The sequence below is a fragment of the Pezoporus occidentalis genome, unplaced genomic scaffold, assembly GCF_034315485.1.
Source record: "Pezoporus occidentalis ecotype Australia unplaced genomic scaffold, CSIRO_AGI_Poc_V1 ctg133, whole genome shotgun sequence".
NCBI classification, from domain to species: domain Eukaryota; kingdom Metazoa; phylum Chordata; class Aves; order Psittaciformes; family Psittacidae; genus Pezoporus; species Pezoporus occidentalis.
Genome location: NW_026913136.1, coordinates 1,604,164 through 1,625,263, shown reverse-complemented (window position 1 = coordinate 1,625,263; position 21,100 = coordinate 1,604,164). Strand labels below are relative to the sequence as shown.

The following is a 21,100-nucleotide window of genomic DNA, read 5'->3' as shown; positions in this document are numbered from 1 at the left end:
TATAAAGTGGGGGAAGTTGGCTGGCAGAGACCAATCACTGCTGGGGCCAGGGTTGGTACTGGTCAGCCAGGTGGCAAGCAATTTTATTGTTCATCACTTGTGCTTACTGTTTGGTTAGTTGTTTTTTTTTTGGTTGGGTTTTGGGGTCTTTTTCACCTTTTAGGTTTCTATCTCTCTGTTATTTTCCTTATTATTAGTACGTTATATTGTACTTTATTTTAGTTATTGGCCTGTTCTTATCTAAACCTGAGGGTTTTCCATTCTTTCAATTCTCCTCCCCATCCCACCCAAGGCGGGTGAGTGAGCGGTTGCATGGTACTGAGTTACCGCCTAGGTTTAAACAATGACACATCCTCATAAACAGGAAAGCTGCAACATCATCAAACACCACGGGAATTAACAAGAACATGAAGTAAAGTACCTCTGAAGTCTTATCACTGTGAACTGTGTGCTATCCTTCAAAGTACTGAAGAAATGAAGCTCATTTCAGCACACAAGCGGAAACAAGTAAAAGCAAAACTAAAATCGAATATCACACCACAATTTTCTTATTCTTGTAAAAGTGGGATGTTACTCCATCTTATCTACAATCTTTGACAGAACGGTGACATAATATTTCAATTCTAAGAATTAAGCCCAAAAAGTAGTGCTTTGAGAACTAACATAGAAGATTCATGACTGAGCTGAAATCAAAACTGCTCCCAGAAACTCACTCTGAAGTAGCCTTACCGACAGTTTTATTTCAGAACAAGTAACATTACAGGATGTTTTGCATCTTGATTTATCTTACAGAATGTTAAATCTAGTCAGCCATTTGCAGATGTACTCCTTCAGCATCAACAAGAACTGCCCACAGGTAAAAACAAGAGCTGGCTAAACCTTAAGGGCTTGATTTGCTCCAAATCAAACGTAAGAACACACAGCACAGGGTAGAAAGAGAAGGCTATCAAAGAAAGGCTTTCTACAGCCTTAAAGCTAAGGTGAAAATTCATAAGAAAATTTGCACAAGTCTACTGTATTACTTCATTAATTCTGTAATTCAGTCTGGTCCAGCCTTCCTGCTGAAGCAGGGTGACCCACAGACAGCTGACCAGAATCATGTCCACACAACTTCTGAGTATCTTCAAGTACAGACACTCAACAGCCTCCCCAGGCAAGCTGTGCCAGTGCTCAGTCACCCTCAAAGCAAAAAAATGTTTCCCAGTATTCAAAGGGAACCTTCTGAGTTGCAGTTTGTCCATGGCCTCTGGTCCTGTCACTGAGCACTACCAAAAAGAGCCTGGATCCACCTCTTGGAGCTGTTCAACCTGGAGAATAGAAGGCTGTGTGGAGACCTCATAGCTGCCTTCCAGTATCTGAAGGGAGCCTGCAGGGATGCCAGATGGGGACTCTTCATCAGAGACTGAAGTGACAGTACAAGGGGCAATGGGTTTAAACTTAAACAGGGGAGATTTAGGTTAAATATAAAGAAGAAATTCTTTACTGTGAGGGCAGTGAGGCACTGGAAGAGGCTGCCCAAGGATGCTGTGAATGCCCCATCCCTGGCAGTGTTCAAGGCCATGCTCAACAGGACCTTGAGCAAGCTTGTCTAAGAGAAGGTGTCCCTGTCCATGGCAGAGGACTGAATACTAGATAATCTTAAGGTCCTTCCCAACTCTAGCCATTCTATGATTCTTTACACACCTGTATCAGTTATCTGTACCCACTGATGATATCAGCCCTGAGTTCTCCAGGGCTGAACAGTCTCAGTTCACTCAGCCTTTCCTCACAGCAGAGATGCTCCAGTTTATCATTTTTGTGTAACTCTCACTTCAGGATGTCTGCATCTCCCTTATACTGATTAGCCCAGAACTGGACACAGTACTCCAGTCAAAACACCCCCACTAACAAAATCTCCTTGAGTATTTTTAAGGCTCACTTATAGAACTAGAATCGTAGAAGAGAGAGATTTTAAATATGACTTGGGGGGGGGGGGGGGGGGGGACGGCAAAGAACAATCCAATAGCTCTAGACAGAACCTGAACAGCTAATGAAAGACCTTGTTTAAGAGCTATCACTGAAGCTGAAGTATTATTAATACAGTCCTTCCCACTTCAATGAGGGGATTAGCATCTTTCCATACCCTGAGCAGAGAAAGTATACATGTGAAGTACATCACCTTATCTCTCAACAGTACTTCAGAAACAACTTACAATACCTGTGAAGCAGGGATTAACTGGTGTTAAAATGGCAAGTCTGGCATAAGAGCAGCAAATCATACCAAAATATACCTTTTATTTTTATTATTACTGCAGCATTGCCTAGAAGACCCAGTATGTGCCCCGAGTACACAGCAAAACCAAGAGGCCACAGAATGTTCAGAGAAGGTAGGCAAAGACACAACTCCAGTTCTGCAGTACAGTTCCAGAGATGAGTATCTTGGGAATGCATATTAATACACACAGTCTATAGTTATATATACACGTGTAAGTATACGTATAGCTGTAACTAAAGCTTGATGTGCATTGTAAAAAGCCAGCTTTCAGCCTTTTACTCTGAAAGTCAACATGATCCCCCATAAGCTTACAATAAGTTTATAATAACCAGATACCCCTAGTTAAACAACACTCCCATCTCTCTTGCTATTAATACTAGATATCAATTAAAAATGAAATTAAAATCGTAACTGGCATAACCTGCCACTGAACAACAGCAATAATTCACTAGCTTACAGGAGGGAAACATTCATTGCCTTTTGTTTTTCCTCAACAGTACAGCGATGAAGACATGCAGACTCTGCATAACTTACCTGCTGATGAGAGAACTTCACTTTGGGATTGTTGTCGATTTCCCACAACCCTTCATTAAAACCCTTCCTCTTATTTGGTTTTCCATATTTATCTTTATTTTCAGAGTAAGGGAATATGTCTTTTGGTCCCAAAAATGCCCTTAAGGAGAGAAAGCACAAAATGAACAGAATTTCACATTTTAAATGGTTCGTCTTTTCAGAGAAGTAAGCACCAAATGTTATTAAGATATGCAATTCACTACTACTACTCCAACTGATTCTACTATGTAAATATCTTTAGTTTCCTCAAGTTTTGCCTTCAACATCCCAAGTTTTTCACTAGTACCACCACACATAAGGACCCCCTCCTTCCCAGGGTGTTGAGTGTCTGGCAAGCAACAGCTGAAGCTGCATCTTAAGATTACAGCCAACAGGACAACCAACTACTGAATCAGAACAACTGAAAAAGAGTAGCTTGCAAACAAACAGAGCAATTGCTTCCTTATTAAACAAATCATGCTTAAATGTTAGGAATAAAAAATTCTGCAATCTGGACAATGTAAAGCAAGAGAAAAATTTAAAAGAGAAGAAATGCCTCCAACAAAAATCCAAGTTCTTAAGTTAAAAGTAATCTGGTTAAAATACTAAATTTAAGAATTGTTAGTGTACTGGACATGAAAAAGCAACACTAGGATACACTGACTGCTCATGTATTTAATGCAACTCAGCATTAATTCAGTAGTTTTTCAGTGTGACAACAGGACCTCATAACTTACCGAATTTGAACAATAAAACTTTCAAGATGCTCCTTAAGTTTCTCCCCCAAACTTTTTCTTGATGAAGTATTAAAAATATTTTTATACAAGCTTCTGTCACAGTAATTGTCTTACCACTGCCTGTGTATCTTTGTCCTGCATAGCAAAGTACTAGTTTATACTTCTTTATGGTAATCTACAAAACTGAGCTAGTATTCTTACTTGACTTCTGGGAATAATAATTCCCAAGCTGATCTCACTTTTGCTTTTTGCCATAGCTTGTTCCCACTGTATCCATCCACACAGCTAGAAAATGTCATCTTTCATACAGAAGGCCTTTTTAGAATGATTTAACTAGTTATCTAGATTTTCAGAGCTGCTACTACTTACAGTAAGATAGGCTGTATATGTACAGACTACTAACGTGCTGAAGACACAGCGTCTAACTTGATCAGGTGTGTAACTCTGAAGCACAGCAGAGAATAAGCTTACCAATTTATGTTGGTTCCCATGAGAGAATACGGAAAATCATTAGCTCTACCTAATACCTGATGGATCATTAGCCCACTATTGACAGGTACAAACCTAAACAAAAATTAAATGTCATGGAACAGAATTTGAAAATCATAAAATGGCTAGGGATGGAGAGGACCTTAAGATCATGTAGTTCCACCCCCCTACCATGGGCAGAGACACCACACTCTGGACCATGTCGCCCAAGGTTTTGCCCAGCCTATAGCTGTGCTTGGGATTGCCCTGACCCATGTGCAGGACCCTGCACTTGGCCTTGTTGAACTTTATGAGGTTGGCATTGGCCCACCTATCAAGCGTGTCAAGGTCCCCCTGGATACTATCCCTTCAGCCTACCAACAGTACCAAGGACAGGATCAAAATAATACTGTGCTTTCAGATGTAAGAAAAAAAATCTGGAAAAAAATACTGATAAAAAAATTAACCTTCTGCATTGTTTGAAATCTTACTTAAAAAGAAAAATAAACAAGCAACAAGATTCAAACCTTGCAACATTAAATCAAATTTCAGGAACCCACAAAACAACACACACACACAAAACAAAACTAAAAAAACATGAGCCATTCGAAGATGTGAACAGTTAAAAAAAACACACTGGTGTTAAGACTCAAGCATACACAAATCTTTTTCAAAGGTAAATCACTTCTTAAAGAATCAAGAAACATAAGAGGATGCTTACTCTTTAATTCAACAGGTCAATGTGTTTTGTCTTATTAAGACAGATGTGGCTTATTAAGACAGATGCAAAGTGCCAGATTAAAGCGGTTTCAAACAATCTTTAATCAGACGAAGGAAAAAAACCAAGGCCTTTCCACAAAATGGGTGAAACATTATTTGTATATACAACTTCTATCTCTGAGCTGCTTGTATACCATTTGCCATTTTATTAATAAAAAGAGTGGAATTAAAACCACACCATTATAGGGTTTGGTTTCTTTAAAAAACACCACAAACAACCAGACAACAAAAGTAGAACTGAATCTGATGTCTTAGAAATCTACACTAGGACAACCAGACATGCTATAAAGTAACATGATAGTTTTCAAAATGACATAAATTTAGAAACCCCAGCATATTTACAATCAAATTTAGCCGTGGAAGAAACAGCCCCTCAAAGCAAATGTTCCACAACTGCAAAATGGTAGCACCGCAGCAAGTACCTAAAGGTAAGTATTTTGCAAGTTGACAGGTATAAATCTAACTGCACTTCCTCATTTTTTTCTCCAGATCTTACAAATAATTACTTACAAACCCAAACTTCTCCAGAAAACAAAACCCACCAAAAGCCAATATACGATTATTTGCCAGTTTCCCAAATTTTGTCTACTTCATTGTGCTCAGCCTTCTTTTTATTTGAGAACATATTGTTGAGAATTTTGAGGATATAAAGGACTATAGAATTAAAGTTCATTACTGAAGAATGAAACACCTACCAGTCATGGCTCTGTGGGTAGGAATTTTTTTTTTTAATTTTGACAAGGAAAGTGCATATGGTATAGTTACGGTATCCCATTCCTGTGATTACCTTAAGCAAATGTCAGAGAAGCATGTCTTGTCAAAAGAGATTAATTTAGGAAGAGCTGTTCTAATACTGTAGTAGCTGTTCAAATACTATAGTTTAACCTATACTATAAAACACACTACATTCAGACAAGCTGTTAACTTCTTGTCACAGCATTCTACAATGAGGAAAAAAAAAAAAAGATAATTATGACCCTTAAATATAAAGGACTTACGTCTCATGGGTGCCAAAAAAGAAAATAGGCATTTTATTCGTAGGAGGCTTTACTGCTCCATCAGGAACTTCATCCACCTAAGAAAAAGAGAGACTGTAATTCAAGTCAAGTAACAGTTAAGAACAATATAGGGGAAAGTAGGTAAAATTGTTAGGCATTAAAAAGGAAAAAAAAAGCCAAACTACAGAGAAGTAAAGCTGGTATCAAGATCTCTTTTTAACTGTATGTTAAAAACACAGCAGAATCAAAACCAGTATCAGCAAGTATAGGAAGTGACAACCCTTCTCCTGTTAGAGCAACCTTTTTCACATGATCATCTTCTTTAATTGGAGAGGCATGACATGCTACAAGTGAAAAGCACATTTCAGTTCCATTCAAACACCACTCCTCCTTCAGCACAAGCAATAGCAAGATGTCCTGCCTTAGGCTGAGCTTGGCCAAACCCAAATGTCAAGTGATACAAAATGTCAATGAACTTAAATATTATTCAACCAGCAACTTAGCAAAATACCTCTATTACTCTTCTCTCTGCATTCCTACGACCATCGAATAGTCTACAGCAGTCACAGAACTCTGCGTCTTCCAAGGAACCAGGGAGAAGGCAGAAAAAAGGACTAGATAACTCCTCTCACACACCTGGCTTATTCTATACGAAGCAGTGTAGGAATAGCCGCGTTTAGAAGCGAAGAGTAACCCCGACATCACTTTCTTTTGTCAAAAAAGGGCAGTTACTCGGGACGAACATTCTGGTGCCGTTAGATGCCTGCAGAGCTCCAGCACCGCGCTATCGACAGCGACCTTCATTTCTAAAAGCTGTTATGCAAATTAGCACAGCTAACAACTACTAGAGAGGACTACTGCTTACAGAAGCGACCTGCACTTGCAAGAGCAAACCCAAGCACGGATCTGCAGCGCGGTTCAGAAGTCGCTTCCAAACACGGGAGCGCTGCGCTGCCCTCCCCTCGGGCAAGGGGCGGCCGAGCGCGCCGCGCGGTTTCAGCGCCTGGCTCTCCGCGGGTGCCTGAAAGCGCTTCTTGCTACACAAAGCCCGAACAGCGTGAGGGGAGGGCAGGTACCGAGCAGGAGGTCGCTGCGGCCTGCAGAGGAGGAGGGGTGCCTTACCCTGGCTGGCCAATGGGGATAACCTTTCATCTTGGCAAAGATCAAGTCTCCGGGTTTGAAATCTCGGCTCATGTTTTCCCACCGACGTGACGCCCGCTGCCGCCAGCAGAATTGATCCGAGGGGAGGGGTCTGCACCTCAAGTCCCCGACACCGAGGCGCTGCCAGCCGCTCGAGGTCCCGCTGCTGGGATAAACGCACCGGGGATGGGGAGCAGAGACAAGGGCAACACACGAGGGGACATCAACGGCGCGCTCCGTAACGGCGCCTGGGCGGCCCCCAGGCCGGGAGACACTGTGCCGCGCCCACCCCTCAGCCCGCCGGAACCCCGCGGACCCTGGCGGTTGCACTCGCAGCCCCCACCCGCGGCGCGCTCTGCCTACCCACGCGGGCCGGGCCGGGCCGGGCCGCACGCAGCCGGGAGCGCCTGCCGGCAGCCCGCTCTGCCCCACCGCGCACACACGACACTGCACAGTACAACCCCGCTCGGCTGGCAAAACCTTACCCCTCCTCTGCCGGACCGCTCCCGCCAAATGGACGCATCGTCTGCCCGCCCCCCTCATATAAGCCGCGACGGCGCCGACGCGAAACTCCACCCATCACTCTACCCTCCTCCCCCCCCCCAGCTGCAGCGGCCTGGCACCTCGCTACCCATCGCGCTGCTGCCCGGCCTGCAGCCCACCTCTTCTTCCAGCAGCAGCACCAGCAGCAGCGGTAGCCGCCGCCGGAGTTACAGCCTCGCTCCCTCCTCCCGCCAGGCGGGGCGGTACCAACCACACGCCGCAACCAGGCGGCAGGGGAGGTGTCGGGGTGAGGCGGCGCAGGCCTGATGAAAACAGACTGCTCGGCTCACGCCTCCAGGTGTGAAGGCGAACGGAGGCAGCCAAGAGAAGCGGCCAGCACGCCCCGAGGCGCGGAGGGAAGGATAAAAGGAAAGACCAACTCTCATCCACCCCTTCTCTCCTCAGCTATGGAAGTGGCTCATTCCTCCTTCCGCGGGGGCGGGGCAGTCGCGGGACTGCAGGGTTGGGGGAGCAGGAGGCGGATCGGCGCGATCCCGCTGGCCGCCCTCGGCAGCGGCAGCGTCCGAAGGCCCGCGGGCTGGCCCACCTCCTCGCGTGTCCCCGTGAATCCGACCCTTACTCCCCTGACAGTGAGGCGGGCTGCGCCGGGTGCCGCAACAGCAGCGTGGCTGGCAGGCGCGGGACTGCCGCCAGGCTGGTGACAAGCCTGGCCCGGGGCCAAGCGCCGGCACTTCAGTCACCAGTGCTCGCCCGGAGTTGCTTTCGTTAAGTCCGGCCTTGCGCTGGGCCCTTTCTGACTTGAAAGCTCGCTCCATTCACTGACTGGAAGCAGCTAATTGTCACCACCCTCGTGTGTAAAGCAGACAGGTGTTTGCCCCGATAGTCCCTTTGTGTTTTTTTCTGCCCTGTTACAGAGGCCTCCCTTTCCCAGACTTACCATCATCCCGTGCTGCTGTTGGCCCCAGAGATGCTCATGCTCCCTGTGTACTCTTTGCCTGCTTACTTTTCTCAATGTCTGGACTTCCCCCCCCACACCCAACAACCCACAGCTTCAGTTCCTCAGGTCCACCGCGTTCTTGCCTGCAACCCAGTTGCCGTAAACTCCTAGCTTTCTTTCATGTTTTACTGTTAATTCACTGTGTTATTCCTCTCCTGCTCTCTGTTTCTGCTCTCTCATGGCTTAGCAGTATGAAGCTCACTCCACTCCCAGAATTTCAGCCACTGCGCCGTTCTCTCCCTTTTCTGCTGGCCAGGTGGTCTCCCTACCGCATGGACCAAGCACCTACAGCCTCCCCACACCTTCCCCCAACAGGCACTTTTCTCCCAACAGAAGACCTCAGACCCAAATTTTAACCCAACAGCATCCTGCTCTTTGCTGGCCTGTCCTATTGGCTCTAGTTCTTCTCCCTCTTCAGTGAAAATTAGCTGTCCTGTCAGCTCTCTGGCTTGGCTTTGTCTTTAACTCATGTCCCACGCAGCACCACCTGCAATCCTGCACTGCAGAAGTAGTGGCACAAGAAATTACCTCTTGCACAATTACATTGTCTCACAGGGCAGACCTAACTATTTTGTGCTTGAGTGATCATCCTGGCACACAGCTTTTACAGACCAATTTTCCGCCAGCTGCCCTCTGTGCTGCTCGCAAAGAAAGATAAGCCCTTGTGATAAGCATAATCTTGCTTTCAGTTTTGATACTGAAACTGGCCTTGCATTTCAGGGCCAAAACACCCACTGCAGTTGCCAAAGAGCAAATTGTGATTTTTTCTAGTCGCTGGCTTACTCAAATTCAAAATGATCGCTTACAAATGTTAACTGCAAAACTTTACCCCATCTGTGTTAAGCAGGGACAAACAGCAGTTTTCCAGTGGCTTAAACCAGTAAAATTTGGCTGATTTTGAGGTGGTGAAACTCATATGCCTTACACAAGTATCAGCTTTCTACAGGGTTAGGCAAGAGCTCATCAGAAAACAGAACATATGAACAGAAATCAACAACATATTAAACAGAAAAAAAACCCTTTCTTCCTATCCACAAGTGGATGACTTGGAGCAAAAATTCCTTAAAAGAATTAACTGTACATCTAGAATTGTTTAGAGGTACATGAAAGCTTGGCAGTGGTAGAAATTGTATCTGCACTGGCACATATGTAAGTATTTCAATAATGCATAAAGTTTTGTATTTTTTTCTGCAATAAATAGTGCAAAAACTGTGTATATTAACATTCTGCTAAGCAGAAACAATCTGCAAGGACTTCCTTAGCTAAGTCACTGCTCTGTTTAATTATACATCAGATCAAATAAGTTCATATTTTAGTTTTGAAGTAATGCTTTTGGAATCTCCTGAGAACATTCTAATTTCCTCAACCCTTGGTAACAGTCTTTTGAATCTGACATTCCTTAGGAATCAGAAGCTTTGTGCCTTGTATTAAAACCAGTGAAGAGCAGCTGAAAATGCTTTTTTCCCTAATTAAGGAAGTAACTCGAGATGACTTGGCTTCATACAAAAGTAGGGTGTTCTTCAAGACAGCCTAATATGACTAAAGCATTTTTTAAAGCTAAAGAAAACAAAGCAAACTTAAATATAAAGAATGAAAAATAAAATTACTTGAACAAGTTATATTTTGTGTGTAATCAGGCTCATTTGTGCATGTTTAGTAAAGATAAGATTGAAGACAGACTGTTCAAGTACAGACACAACAGAAGGAAAAACAAATGTGTATTTTGCAATCCAGACATTGTACTTGAAAGAGGGTAACATGCCATACTGTTGCTATTAAATGTCAGCATTTTTTAGCAGTTTAATTCTGAAGGACAGAATTCTGTCCTTCAGACAGACCTGCCACCCACCTCTTGAGCTGACCTCTTGGTCAGAACACAATATGCATTAAGCTTACAAGCCAGGAACGAACTTCAGAGGTGCAAAGTATTTCTTACCATGAGGAGTTTTATGTCTTGAACTTGTGTTTTAAACAGACATTTTCAACTGATTTCCTGCAGGTGTGGGTTATGTCTCATTGCAAAGAAGCACGCTCGTATCCTGCCTGCAAGAGAAGTAGTTGCCTCTTGCTCTGCCAAGGCCAGATCCACAGTGAAGCACCACATTCTCTCCATTACCCCAATGTCAAGCACTCTTTCTAATGACATCCTGAACAGGTCTCTTTGAGGAATAAGAATAATGCTGAATCCCATGTGTGAAAGAACTCTGATTTGTTTCCACCTTTCTAAAAATCCCCTATATATCCTGCCTACAAGTAGATTTTAGACCAAAATATTCCTTGAACTGTGAAGAAATACCTAATATAGCATGTATGTTGCTGGTGAAGCGTCTGGAGAATAAGTCTGATGAGGAGCGTCTAAGGGAACTGAGGTTGTTTAGTCTGGAGAAGAGTAGGCCCGGGGGACCTTATCCCTCTCAAAGTACACGAAAGGAGGATGGAACAAGGTGGGGATTGGTCTCTTCTCCCAAGCAACACAAGATAGGACAAGAGGAAACAGCCTCAAGCTGTGCCAGAGGAGGTTTAGACTGGATATTAGGAAAAATTCCTCAACAGAGAGGGTGATCAGGCATTGGAACACACTGCCCAGGAAGTGGTGGAATTGCTGTCCCTGGAAGTGTTCAAAAACTGTGTAGATGAGGCCTTTAGTGACATGGTTTAGGGATGGACTTGGCAGTGCTGGGGTAATGGTTGGACCTGATGATCTTAAAGGTCTTTTCCAACCTAGTTGATTCTATGATTCTATGATATATCATAAGTAGTTTTCAGTGTGGGAGGAAGAAAAAGTGTTTGGTTAGCTACATGCATGCAGCAACAGCAGCATTGTGTCTGAAGCAATTTTTGTGAATCAAGGTAAAAAATGATATGTGTATTATTTTGGGAAGATAAACTTGCTTATTGATTCAGTATCTGGTTAAGGTATTAAGGCGGCAAAACCTACCAAAACTCCAGATATGGTGTTAAATCTCTACAACTCTGTTCATATTATCCCTTAATTTATTATCCCAGGCCGTTTTTAATCATGTTCAGTTTTTGACTATTCATCAGAGAACAGCAGACACAAAGCCCTGTTCACTAGTGTATTTTTGATCAGGAAAAAAAAAAAAAAAGCCATGCTGTTATTAAAAGAATTGCAACATGATGAAATCTTCCAATGTTGTGCCTCTGGGCAAAGAACCTCTTTGATTTGGCACAAGACATCTAAAATAACTGTGATGCAGAAGTAGCAAAACCACAGCTAAAAGCCAATTATACATAAACTAGGTCACAAACTAGAAATGAAGTTTTGAGACTTATCTCAAAGGGGGTAAAATACGATGGGCTATCTTGTGACTTGCAATTAAAACTTCAGTCTAGACCTTGAAGGATACCAGTATCAGGCTATACTTAACCACACATCTTAGAAAACCTTAGCCCAAAGCGGTCTTTTTGCAGTTAAAAGCAACAGGAAACAACTTTGGAATAAAAAGTGACAGGAACCTTAAATGCTCTGGCAGTACTTGCATTCTTGTAGTCAGTCGTGCTGACCTGTAAGCCAAAGCACTTAGCTGTACTTTGAATTCAGTATGAGTGTTTTCCTGAGTATGGGCCAACTGCAGCTTTGTGGTTAATACAAGATGATTTAAACTTCATAAGTAACTATCTTTAGTGTAATCTTACTCCTTTTGGGGAATTCCAACTAGAAGAAACATCCCAGCAATTTTTTTTTGTTTTTACAAATGTAAGCATGTATGTAAAGATAAAAGATGTTTTAATTTGTGAATTGTATTTCTCTGTAGATTTTTTGACATTATAAAATCTGAGACCTTTAGAGTCAAAAATCTGAATTAAAGTTGAAGACTTTATGCTTCTTTTTCAATTTGTTGCATTCAGACTATACAGTGACACAGAGCTGGAATGGGTTACCAGATCACATGCAACTTAGAAAACCTGAGAATAGGTAATGCAACACAACTCCCCTTAGTGATAAGACTGTACTCACATAAGCAGCAGTACAGTACCTGCAGCCTGTTAGACTTATGGGTGCTGCATATCCAGTGCTGAAGAAACAGCATGTTACACAACTTGGAGCATTGTGTGAGCTCACTACAGTCATATATATCCAATCTTGATGTGTCTCCAACTATGCTATTACTTGGGCTTGAGTTAACAGATTTTTTTTTTTTTTCTGTGTTTCCTCATGCACCCATTCCGTGCGCTATCTGTTTTATATTATTGTCTCTTAAGTGCCTTATTTATCTTCGGGACCCTGTGGTCTTAAATAACCTGGTCATTTTTGGACTGTATGAATTCTAAGATTACCTTGGTCATTTGTGGATGGTGTGTTTTCCTAGATAACCTGGTAGACTATGGACATGGTGATGCATTTTTCTCTTTGAATGCAGACCGATACTCTTTTACTACTTTTACCTTTATAATACTTTTCCTTTATTTAAAGCAACCTTACTGTTGCTTTTCCAAATGTGATTTGTGATAGCTTTTAACACAATCTTGCTCATGCAATATTTCTCACAGCCTGTGGAAATTCAGGTTAAAGAGAACATGTTACTAATATCTTAATGTGTATCTACTTACGATAGTGTCAATGGTAGTTACTGGACATGTTAAAGGTGTTTTAATTCCCTTCAGCCTGTAACACTCTTTCCAGAATACCTCATCCACTTTCCTAGGATTATTGTAGGGTAAATTTTATTCGGCATCTGTTGCTGTTTGACATTACATATGCTTCCATCTGGACCCTGGAATCTCTCAGTTGAGGTGTTTAAGAACTTTTCAATTTGTGCAAACAACAGTGGTAGCCTTGTTACTTGTTTCCCTGTCAACCCTTCTTACGATTTTGCACCATTATCTTTCACCTGTTTGTTTTTCTGATGATCTGGGTGAAGAATCTGCCACCCCATATTTAAGGGCATCCAAGTCTCAGTCTGGCTTTCATGTTAGTATTTTTCATTACAAGGACCTTTATTGACAGGACAAGGGGTAGTTAATGGCTTTGAACTGAAGGGAGAGTAGATTTTGATTAGATACCAGGAGGAGTTATTTACTGTCAGAGTGGTGAGGCACTGGCACAGGTTACCCAGAAAACTGGTTGCCCCATCCTTGGCAGTGTTGAAGGCCAGGTTGGGTGGGGCTTTGAACAATCTGGTCTAGAGGAAGATGTTGCTGTTCCTGACAGGGGTTTGAAACTACATGAGCTTTCCAACCCAAACCATTCTGTGATTCTAGGATTTGCTATCCATATTTACCCTATAATCTAATTTGCAGATTCAGTATCTCTTACTGTCCAGCTGCACACACGCCCACATGCCAGCAGCTCTGGGAAGGAGGATACCTACCCTCCCACGAAGGGGTGTTTGGGTATGCTACCTGTGCTGCCAAGAGCTGCCTGATGATGATGATATTCACGGGTGACTGCCTATTTGGCTGGCACAGGCAGCTGTACTAGGTGAACCATCCTGCATGCCCAACCAGCTGTGGAGTGGCCTGGCTGAGGGATACCGGTTTTGGCTGAGGACACTTGCACTCACCCGTAAGTCTCGGGTGGCCCGAAGCAACTCCTGAACTGGACGAAGTGCAAACCCTCAGGTGGAACGGGCGGCAAACACCGCGGGCGCGCCGGCCCCTCATCCTGGCCTCCCAGCCGTGCTGCCCGCTCCGCGCAAGCCGCCTGCGCGACGGGCTTCAGCATCGCGCCTCCGCTTCCTCGCGGGCGGACAAGCGCGGCGGGAGGCATGGCGGGAAACCGCGGTGCCAGCCTGCCGCGTAGCCCTACGGTGCTCGCCCGCGCATGCGCGACGTCCCTCTCGGCGGCTCCGAGCGGCGGCGTTGCCAGGGCTCTTCCGCGGCCGGAAGTCGTCGTTGGGGAGCTCCCGAGCGCGGTGTGGCGCGTCGGGGCGTGGCCGCGTCCTTCCCTCCGGGCCCTAGTGATCGGGCGGGCTGCCGGCGGCCTCGCTAAGGTGGGACGGGGGTGGTTGCGGGGCTTCGGCGGGCTAAGGGCGCCTCACGCGGGGCTCGGGAGTGCCCAGTCCGCGTCCGGCGCTTCCGGCACCTCCGGGGCTGTGCGATACCACACCGTCAGCCCCATCCCGGCGGCGGGCGGGCCTTGAGGCTGCCCCGCTGGTCTCCAGCGGGCTGGAGGCGTTCGGTGAACGGCGGAGATCGGAGCTGCTGGGCGGTTTTGGGTGTCTGCGAGCAGGTGTGAGGGGTGTGCTGAAACTCTGTCCCGCTTCCTTGTGGCTGTCGCCTCGGCCTGCCGGACAGACCGTGTGAGCCGAGGGTACGGCGTGCGCCTGGTCCAGTGACATCTGTGGTGTAACGAAGTGAACTGCTGCTGCTGCTGCTTGAATTTTAGCTTGCATAGAATTTTTAATCCACGTTAATGAAAATCTAGTGATTCTTTGAGCTGAAACAACTGCTGGTGAGTTTTGTAGGGTCCAGTGCAGATATGTTAGTTATGCCTGGCATTGTGTATTTTAAAATAGTACGTTTTGAGATCATAGTTAGGCCTTTTTTGAGAGTCTCAGTCGTGCAGCCTTTTTGGGTTGGACCTCCAAAGACCCAGCTAGTTCCAACCCTCTGCCATGGACAGGAGCACCTTCCACTAGACGGGGTTGCTCCAAGCCCCCTCCAGCCTGGTCTTGATCATTGCCAGGGATGGGGCATCCAGAGCTGCTCTGAGCAACCTGTGTTAGTGCCTCACCACCCTCACAGTAAAGAACTTACTTATATCCAGTCTTAATCAATGGCTTAGTTCATAGTTAAGCATATTCAGAAGTCCATGAGGAGAATATGATGCAAGCTTTGTAAGGTAATGCCCATCAAATGTATTAATCCCTCAGATGAACACTATCTTGTTTAATTATGTGGCTCCTACAAGCCATTCCATGCCATTTGAATACTTTTGTTTGGAAGTGAAATAGAATGCTTTTAGAGGGTATCCCTCTGTGTTCTAATAAGCTATCTGTTGATACATATTTTAACAGAGGAATGTTGTGTATTCAAAATAATTTGTATTCTCAGAAAATAATCTTTAGGGCTTTTTATTTTATTTTATTTTTTCCTCTCTCTATGGCTTCAGAGTAATTTCAGGAAGTTCTAAACTGCAGAATGGGGTGGATGTGACAGTACGTTTTGATTGTATTTTAAGACAAAGACTTTTTTTCACTGCAGCTATTGTTGGATAGAGTTAGTGAATTCTGTTCTTGAGGTAAATCTCCCAGATATCTGAGAAAGTGTTTGTTACACTTATTTTTTTGAGGAGATTTTGGTGTAGGTTGCAACACAGCTTAAACGGGTGGTATGGAAAACTAGTTCCTCAGTGACTAGTGGCTTATTAATCTTGACTGTTGAATACAGCTTAGTTTTCATGTTGTCTTGCTTTAATTAGTAGAACACGTAAATATCTTCACTATTCAACTTGAAGTACGTGTTGGAGCTTTTTTTAGGGTCTATGTTGTAAATATGTTGTCTGTATATTTCTTTTTGTCAGTAACTCTAAATTAGTGGGTTACTTCTATGGGTGAACCGAGTTACAGTTCAGTTTAATGTTCTTCCCATAAACCCCTAAATATTGCTGACCTATCTAATAAAAATATGTTCAAATAGAAAATTCCAGGTTTATGAAAAAGTGGAAGACTTGCTATGTTAGCTTCCATTTGCCAGCAAACCTCAGATGTTGACCTGCTTAAAAAAAATCACAGTATGTGCTGTTACCTCCCTTAGAATTATTTTGAAGAGAAATTAAATTGGTGATACTCTTAGGGGAAAAGAGAATGTAGGGGAACAATTTATACAAACATAACATTTTGTGTTTACTTCCTTCTGAAAACCCTGGTAGAAGATACTGTACAAAATATATATTTATTTTCATCTGCAATATTCAGGCTTAGAGGACAGGAACAGTTCTATTTCTTGATTAAAACTGATGTTAGATTATGGGTGGTAGTTGTTCACAAGGCATAGTATCACTGGTAACTGTTCGGGAATGTTAACAAATGGTTAATTATATTGCCAAATAAACTGAAATATGTCTCTGTTGCAGGTTTTAATGTTTTTAACGATATGGAAAAGAGTGATCTTTGAAGCTTGTCAAGTAAGAGTGTACATGTTTGAAGATGATGTTCCTTCTCCAGAGTTAATAAACTCAAAGCTGCTTATTGGATGTCATGAGTTTGTTCACTCCAGTCAGCTCTGCTGTCATGGAAGCTACATGGTGAGCTCTACTTCTATACTTCTAAGCCTAGTAATATTGTTTGTGTTTTTGTGGTTAATTTTCTAGATCCCTGAAATCATGTAATTCAGACTGAAGAACCACCAGATACGGTGTGATACATGCAAGCTATGCCATTCAGTGCAGTCATTATAGATGACAAGATTTACTTGAAGGCATGCATTTACTTGAGGCAATTGGGTCTGCAAGAATTCTCACATGACTGTGGGAGATGTGACTTGGAGATAGAGGTTGTGCCTCTCTGCAGTTAGGAGTGTGACCTGAAGTTACAGAATGGTTTTCTGCATAAGCTGAGGTGGTAGAGGTCAGCTTTAAACCTTGTACGTGACTTTTATTTTCTAAAACCTGGTATGTGTTTAATCTCTGGGGCAATTAAAGTAAGCTTTAATTCATTCTGTCTTTTTTAGATGTGAGAGCTATTTGTTACTGTTTAAAGTCTGATTATACAAAAGTGCCAGTTACATAGGAACAGCAAAAATCCATGAATATAAATTTTGGTTAGGAAACTTTCAGCTGGGGAAGTTTAGCAAAATTCCAGTGGTGGATAATAGGGGAAATAAAATTTCTCTCTGTTGCAAAATCACTGTATTTTCTGCCAGATGTGGAAGAAAAGCTAGTGAAAAGCTGTTTTTATGCAGTGTTCTGTTGGCTGTCATTTCTAGCTGAATTGATAAGTGAATATGAATTCGGTTTTTGAGTTAAAAAAGTCATTCTTTAACATAGAACTCAAAAGCTATTCACTTGCTTATATGCTTTCTTGAAGAATCTTAAAAGTACTACTAAAAACGGTGTCTTAGATAAAAGCTGTAGTTAGTAAACTACGTATTTCAGTTCAAAACCAACAATGGGTAAACTATTAATACATGAAGATGGAAGTACAAAATATCCTCTGAATTCCTGCTAGGCTGCAAATCATACATGCTGTGAAACTTTTGAGGGATTTTGTGTGTTTCAATCTTTAAGTTTCCAAAAGCTTTATGCTTGTAACACTTGTACTTGCAGTAGGAATATGAAAGGAAGAATCTCCTACTGTAGGTAATACGAAGTTTTCACAAAGTACTGCATGTGCTGGTAATGCTGGGAAGATTAAAGAAAATACTACAGAAATAAGAATTCTTAAGGCCAATGTCTGTTGTATTTGAAAATGTTTAGGTAGTCAAATAAAATAATGAAGTGCTTAACATGGTAATATTCCCTCAGATCTGATTATTTATTTTTCTTTTTTAGTTGCTGTTTCAATTTAGTTCTATACTAAAAGCAAAAATAGCGTTTTCTGCTTTATATTTTAAATTTTTGGTAGTGGCATTGTGAGTTTAGAAGCTGTGCAGAAAATGGTATTTTAAAAAGGTGTTTAATGCTCTTAATGCTTTTTTCCCCAGTACTTACTGTTGTGCTGTTGTGTCTTAATGCTCTTACGTTCTTTTTGCATTTCCATAACGTCCCTAATTTGCTGTCACCTCTGATGGTTTGTAACTTGTTTGTGGTTTGTTTGAGTGTCTCTGCTCCCCCAAATTGGTCCAGTTAAGCAGAGTTAAATTTTCCTCTGTGTAAGTTTTATTATGTAGATTCTTGCATAGTGTTTGGGGTTTTTTGGTTAATTTCTGTGTAATAGATGCATTGAAATGAATAGCTTTCTTGAAAGCTGATTGCCATGCAAACCAATGTAATTTACTTTGAGATTTAAATGTAGGTTTTTATTAATTTGAAAAAAATGTACTCATTCCCTTGCTTGCATCCAGTGTGCTGTCCATGCAAGAAGCATTAAATAACAGTAGGTTTAAAGAAGCAAAACGACGTCCTTGCAAGCTAATAAAGTGATTACCCTTCTCATAACTCGTTTGTTTGCCTTAGTTCTCTCCAGGTTCCAGTTTGGCTTCTGGTTTTCTCCCTACCCTGTGCTTTGTTACCTTTGGTGCTGTCTGGCCTTTAGCTATCTTTAGTCGAGATTGGTACTTCTTGAATCATATCAACATGACTGCCTTTCTTTCATTTTATGTTGTCCCTAGCCATGGAAAAATAAAGGTCTCGCAGACGTATTATATGATATCCACAAATAAGCTTTTATACAGTTTATGGGTGCTTTTTATTACCTGCCTGACTTAGCACCACATCTTCCTACTGCAATAGCAAAGAGTTGCATAATATAATAATACGTGTTTTTACTTACCTTGTTGCTGATTTTTTGTCCTTTGAGTCATGTTGGTTCCTCTGGGTATGGCTCCCATAGTAAACACTCAGAGCTAATAAATGTGCCTGTGTTTTTTTCTGTAGTACATGCAGGTTTTAGTGATCCTTATCTCCTGCATTGTGGAACAATTACCGATGATACGCAAATACTCTGAACTCATAGATCTTTTTTATAAATGGAGAATAGACTTCATATTTATTAAATTACAAAATATTTATAGGCTTTAGCTAGAACCCTGAAAATTCATTTTTTATTATTAGCAATGTCTTTAAAGTGAACAATTGATCTAAATTACTGTTCCCCCTGTTGATGACATTTATGTCTTTCCTGGTAGAAAACATATCATAAGGTTGAGTTCTCAGTCATGGAAAATGTTGGTGGTGCCTCTGCACAAACCTAGGAATAAAGTGGTAAATTTTTTTTTTTAAATATAACAAATAATTAAATCCCGGTGGACTGACATTTCTGTAATTAAGACCTCTTGTAGACAGAGGTAAGCTATTTTAGTATTTTCAGTTCTGTATGACATGTTGCCAACTTTGTGGTTATTATAATCATGTTTCTTTTCACAGTATATTTCATTTTTAGTGATCCTGACATCTTGTGCTTTTGTGTGGAGCAACTAATTATTGCAGCCAGTCTTACATATATGAAATAACGTGAAAACTGATTTTAAACTCCTGAAATAATTCAAAAGTTGTTCAGTTTGAAGTTGCAATAATTGTGTGTAAGATTACTAAACTGGGCTGTTTTAATATATATTTTTTATACTTATTTTTCATTCTACTTATGAAAGCTTGTTTTGATTATTTTAATAGTGCTTGTGGTGCTGAAGGGCTTCTGCTAGCTGCCAAGTAGATTTTAACTGAAATAGTGTAAATGAAGATACTGGGTATTTTAGAGGCCTAGAACTTTAATTTATGTGGTTTGTGTCTAGTTTAAATGTATGTATCTTTGAAAAAAAAAATGTGGAAAAGTGATTTTTGTTCTAGATATGTACATTTGTTTCATGGCAGAAATGGTTTTGGGATGGTAATCCATGTTGAAAAATGAGCCTTACTGGAGGACACAAACATAAACTTGCTAGTCATTTTAATGTGATTGGAATAATGTTTTTTTAAGCATCCTGAAAGTTTATTGAAAAAAATAATAGCGATATTTAAAGTTGATAAAAAACTTACTATGTTTATGGGGAAATCTGAAGTGTGTATCTAACAGTAGTTCCTGCTGCAGCATCTTGTATCTCGCACAATAAGCATTTCTGTATAACTCTTTTTCAAAGAACAGTAATAATATGATGACAACTGTGTGGCAGAATTTTGCTTAAGTAAATGTTTAGAACTTTGAGCTTGCAATCTGATCAGAGAAATAAAGGAGCATTAAAACTTACAAGGAATACATGTTTTTTTGAAAATGTTCATATTTTGCAGCTTACATAATGCCAAGTGTGAGTCACAGTTACAACAAAACAGCAATGAATCAGAAGTGTATACTGTTGAAGATCTGAGAAGGAAGCTCTGTCAAGCTAGAAAAGAAAAGTTAGACTTAACCATTAAACACAATCAAGAAGTAAGGCCTTCTTTTGCTTGCTTTATTTTACTGTCAGAATAAATGTGATCTTGTTTCATTAAAATAATACTCTAGAATGGACTATCAAAAGTGGTCATTAGCTGAAGAATAACAAGGAAGGTGTCACTGTACAGACCTTTTGTAGCTGTTCAAAGGTACATCTGCTGGCATTGTTGATAGTTAAAGGTGCATCAAGCAGAGTGTGAATTTTCTCCAGAGAAAGGAGTCACTGCCGGTACCAGTGGTCTGTTAGGTAGGGTTGCCTGGAGACACAATTAAAAGCCACAGTTGACTGTAGCCTCATAAAAAGATCTGATTTAGTTGTTATTTATATTTTTTTTCTGCAGGGTATTAGAGTATCATTTTAATTCTGCAGAAGTTGTTTGCAACTCATAAACTAGTACTGTATTTTTTGTGTATATACCAAATCCAGCTTTTAGTAGTCTTGCAGTATCTCAGCTTGTGCAAATTACCAGTTTTCTACAGCTGTAATGATGTATAATGTACAGATGTGGTGATGTGTTCATCAGTAACTTGTATTTGTTAACAAGAGCTTCATTCACAGGGAAATAATTAGCCTGTATTACGAAGGTTTTCCCTGATGCTATTGTAGCAAACTAGTATTAAAATCAAGTAGTAGTAAGAAAATACTTAATCTTTTTTTTTTACTAGCTTTCATGCTAGTA

At 41.6% G+C, this 21,100-nt stretch overlaps 2 protein-coding genes across 3 annotated transcripts in view; one reads left to right on the top strand and one right to left on the bottom strand.

Moving 5' to 3' along the window:
- Positions 1–7,208, bottom strand: part of PSIP1 (PC4 and SRSF1 interacting protein 1) — a 30,587-nt gene extending 23,379 nt beyond the window's left edge. Inside the window, exons 1-3 of one of the 2 annotated variants that reach the window (XM_062609004.1) lie at positions 6,912–7,208; positions 5,790–5,866; positions 2,789–2,927 (exon numbers count right to left, since the gene is read on the bottom strand). In XM_062609004.1, coding sequence (XP_062464988.1) covers positions 2,789–2,927; positions 5,790–5,866; positions 6,912–6,983 — 288 coding nt within the window. In that variant the 5' untranslated portion in view covers positions 6,984–7,208. The remainder of the gene's footprint in view (positions 1–2,788; positions 2,928–5,789; positions 5,867–6,911) is intronic. The other variant, XM_062609003.1, reaches the window with a different exon arrangement.
- Positions 7,209–16,485: 9,277 nt separating this feature from the next.
- CCDC171 (coiled-coil domain containing 171) overlaps positions 16,486–21,100 on the top strand; it is a 149,963-nt gene continuing 145,348 nt past the window's right edge. The window contains 3 exon segments of the mRNA XM_062609002.1: positions 16,486–16,569; positions 16,571–16,639; positions 20,276–20,414. Coding sequence (XP_062464986.1) covers positions 16,532–16,569; positions 16,571–16,639; positions 20,276–20,414 — 246 coding nt within the window. The 5' untranslated portion in view covers positions 16,486–16,531.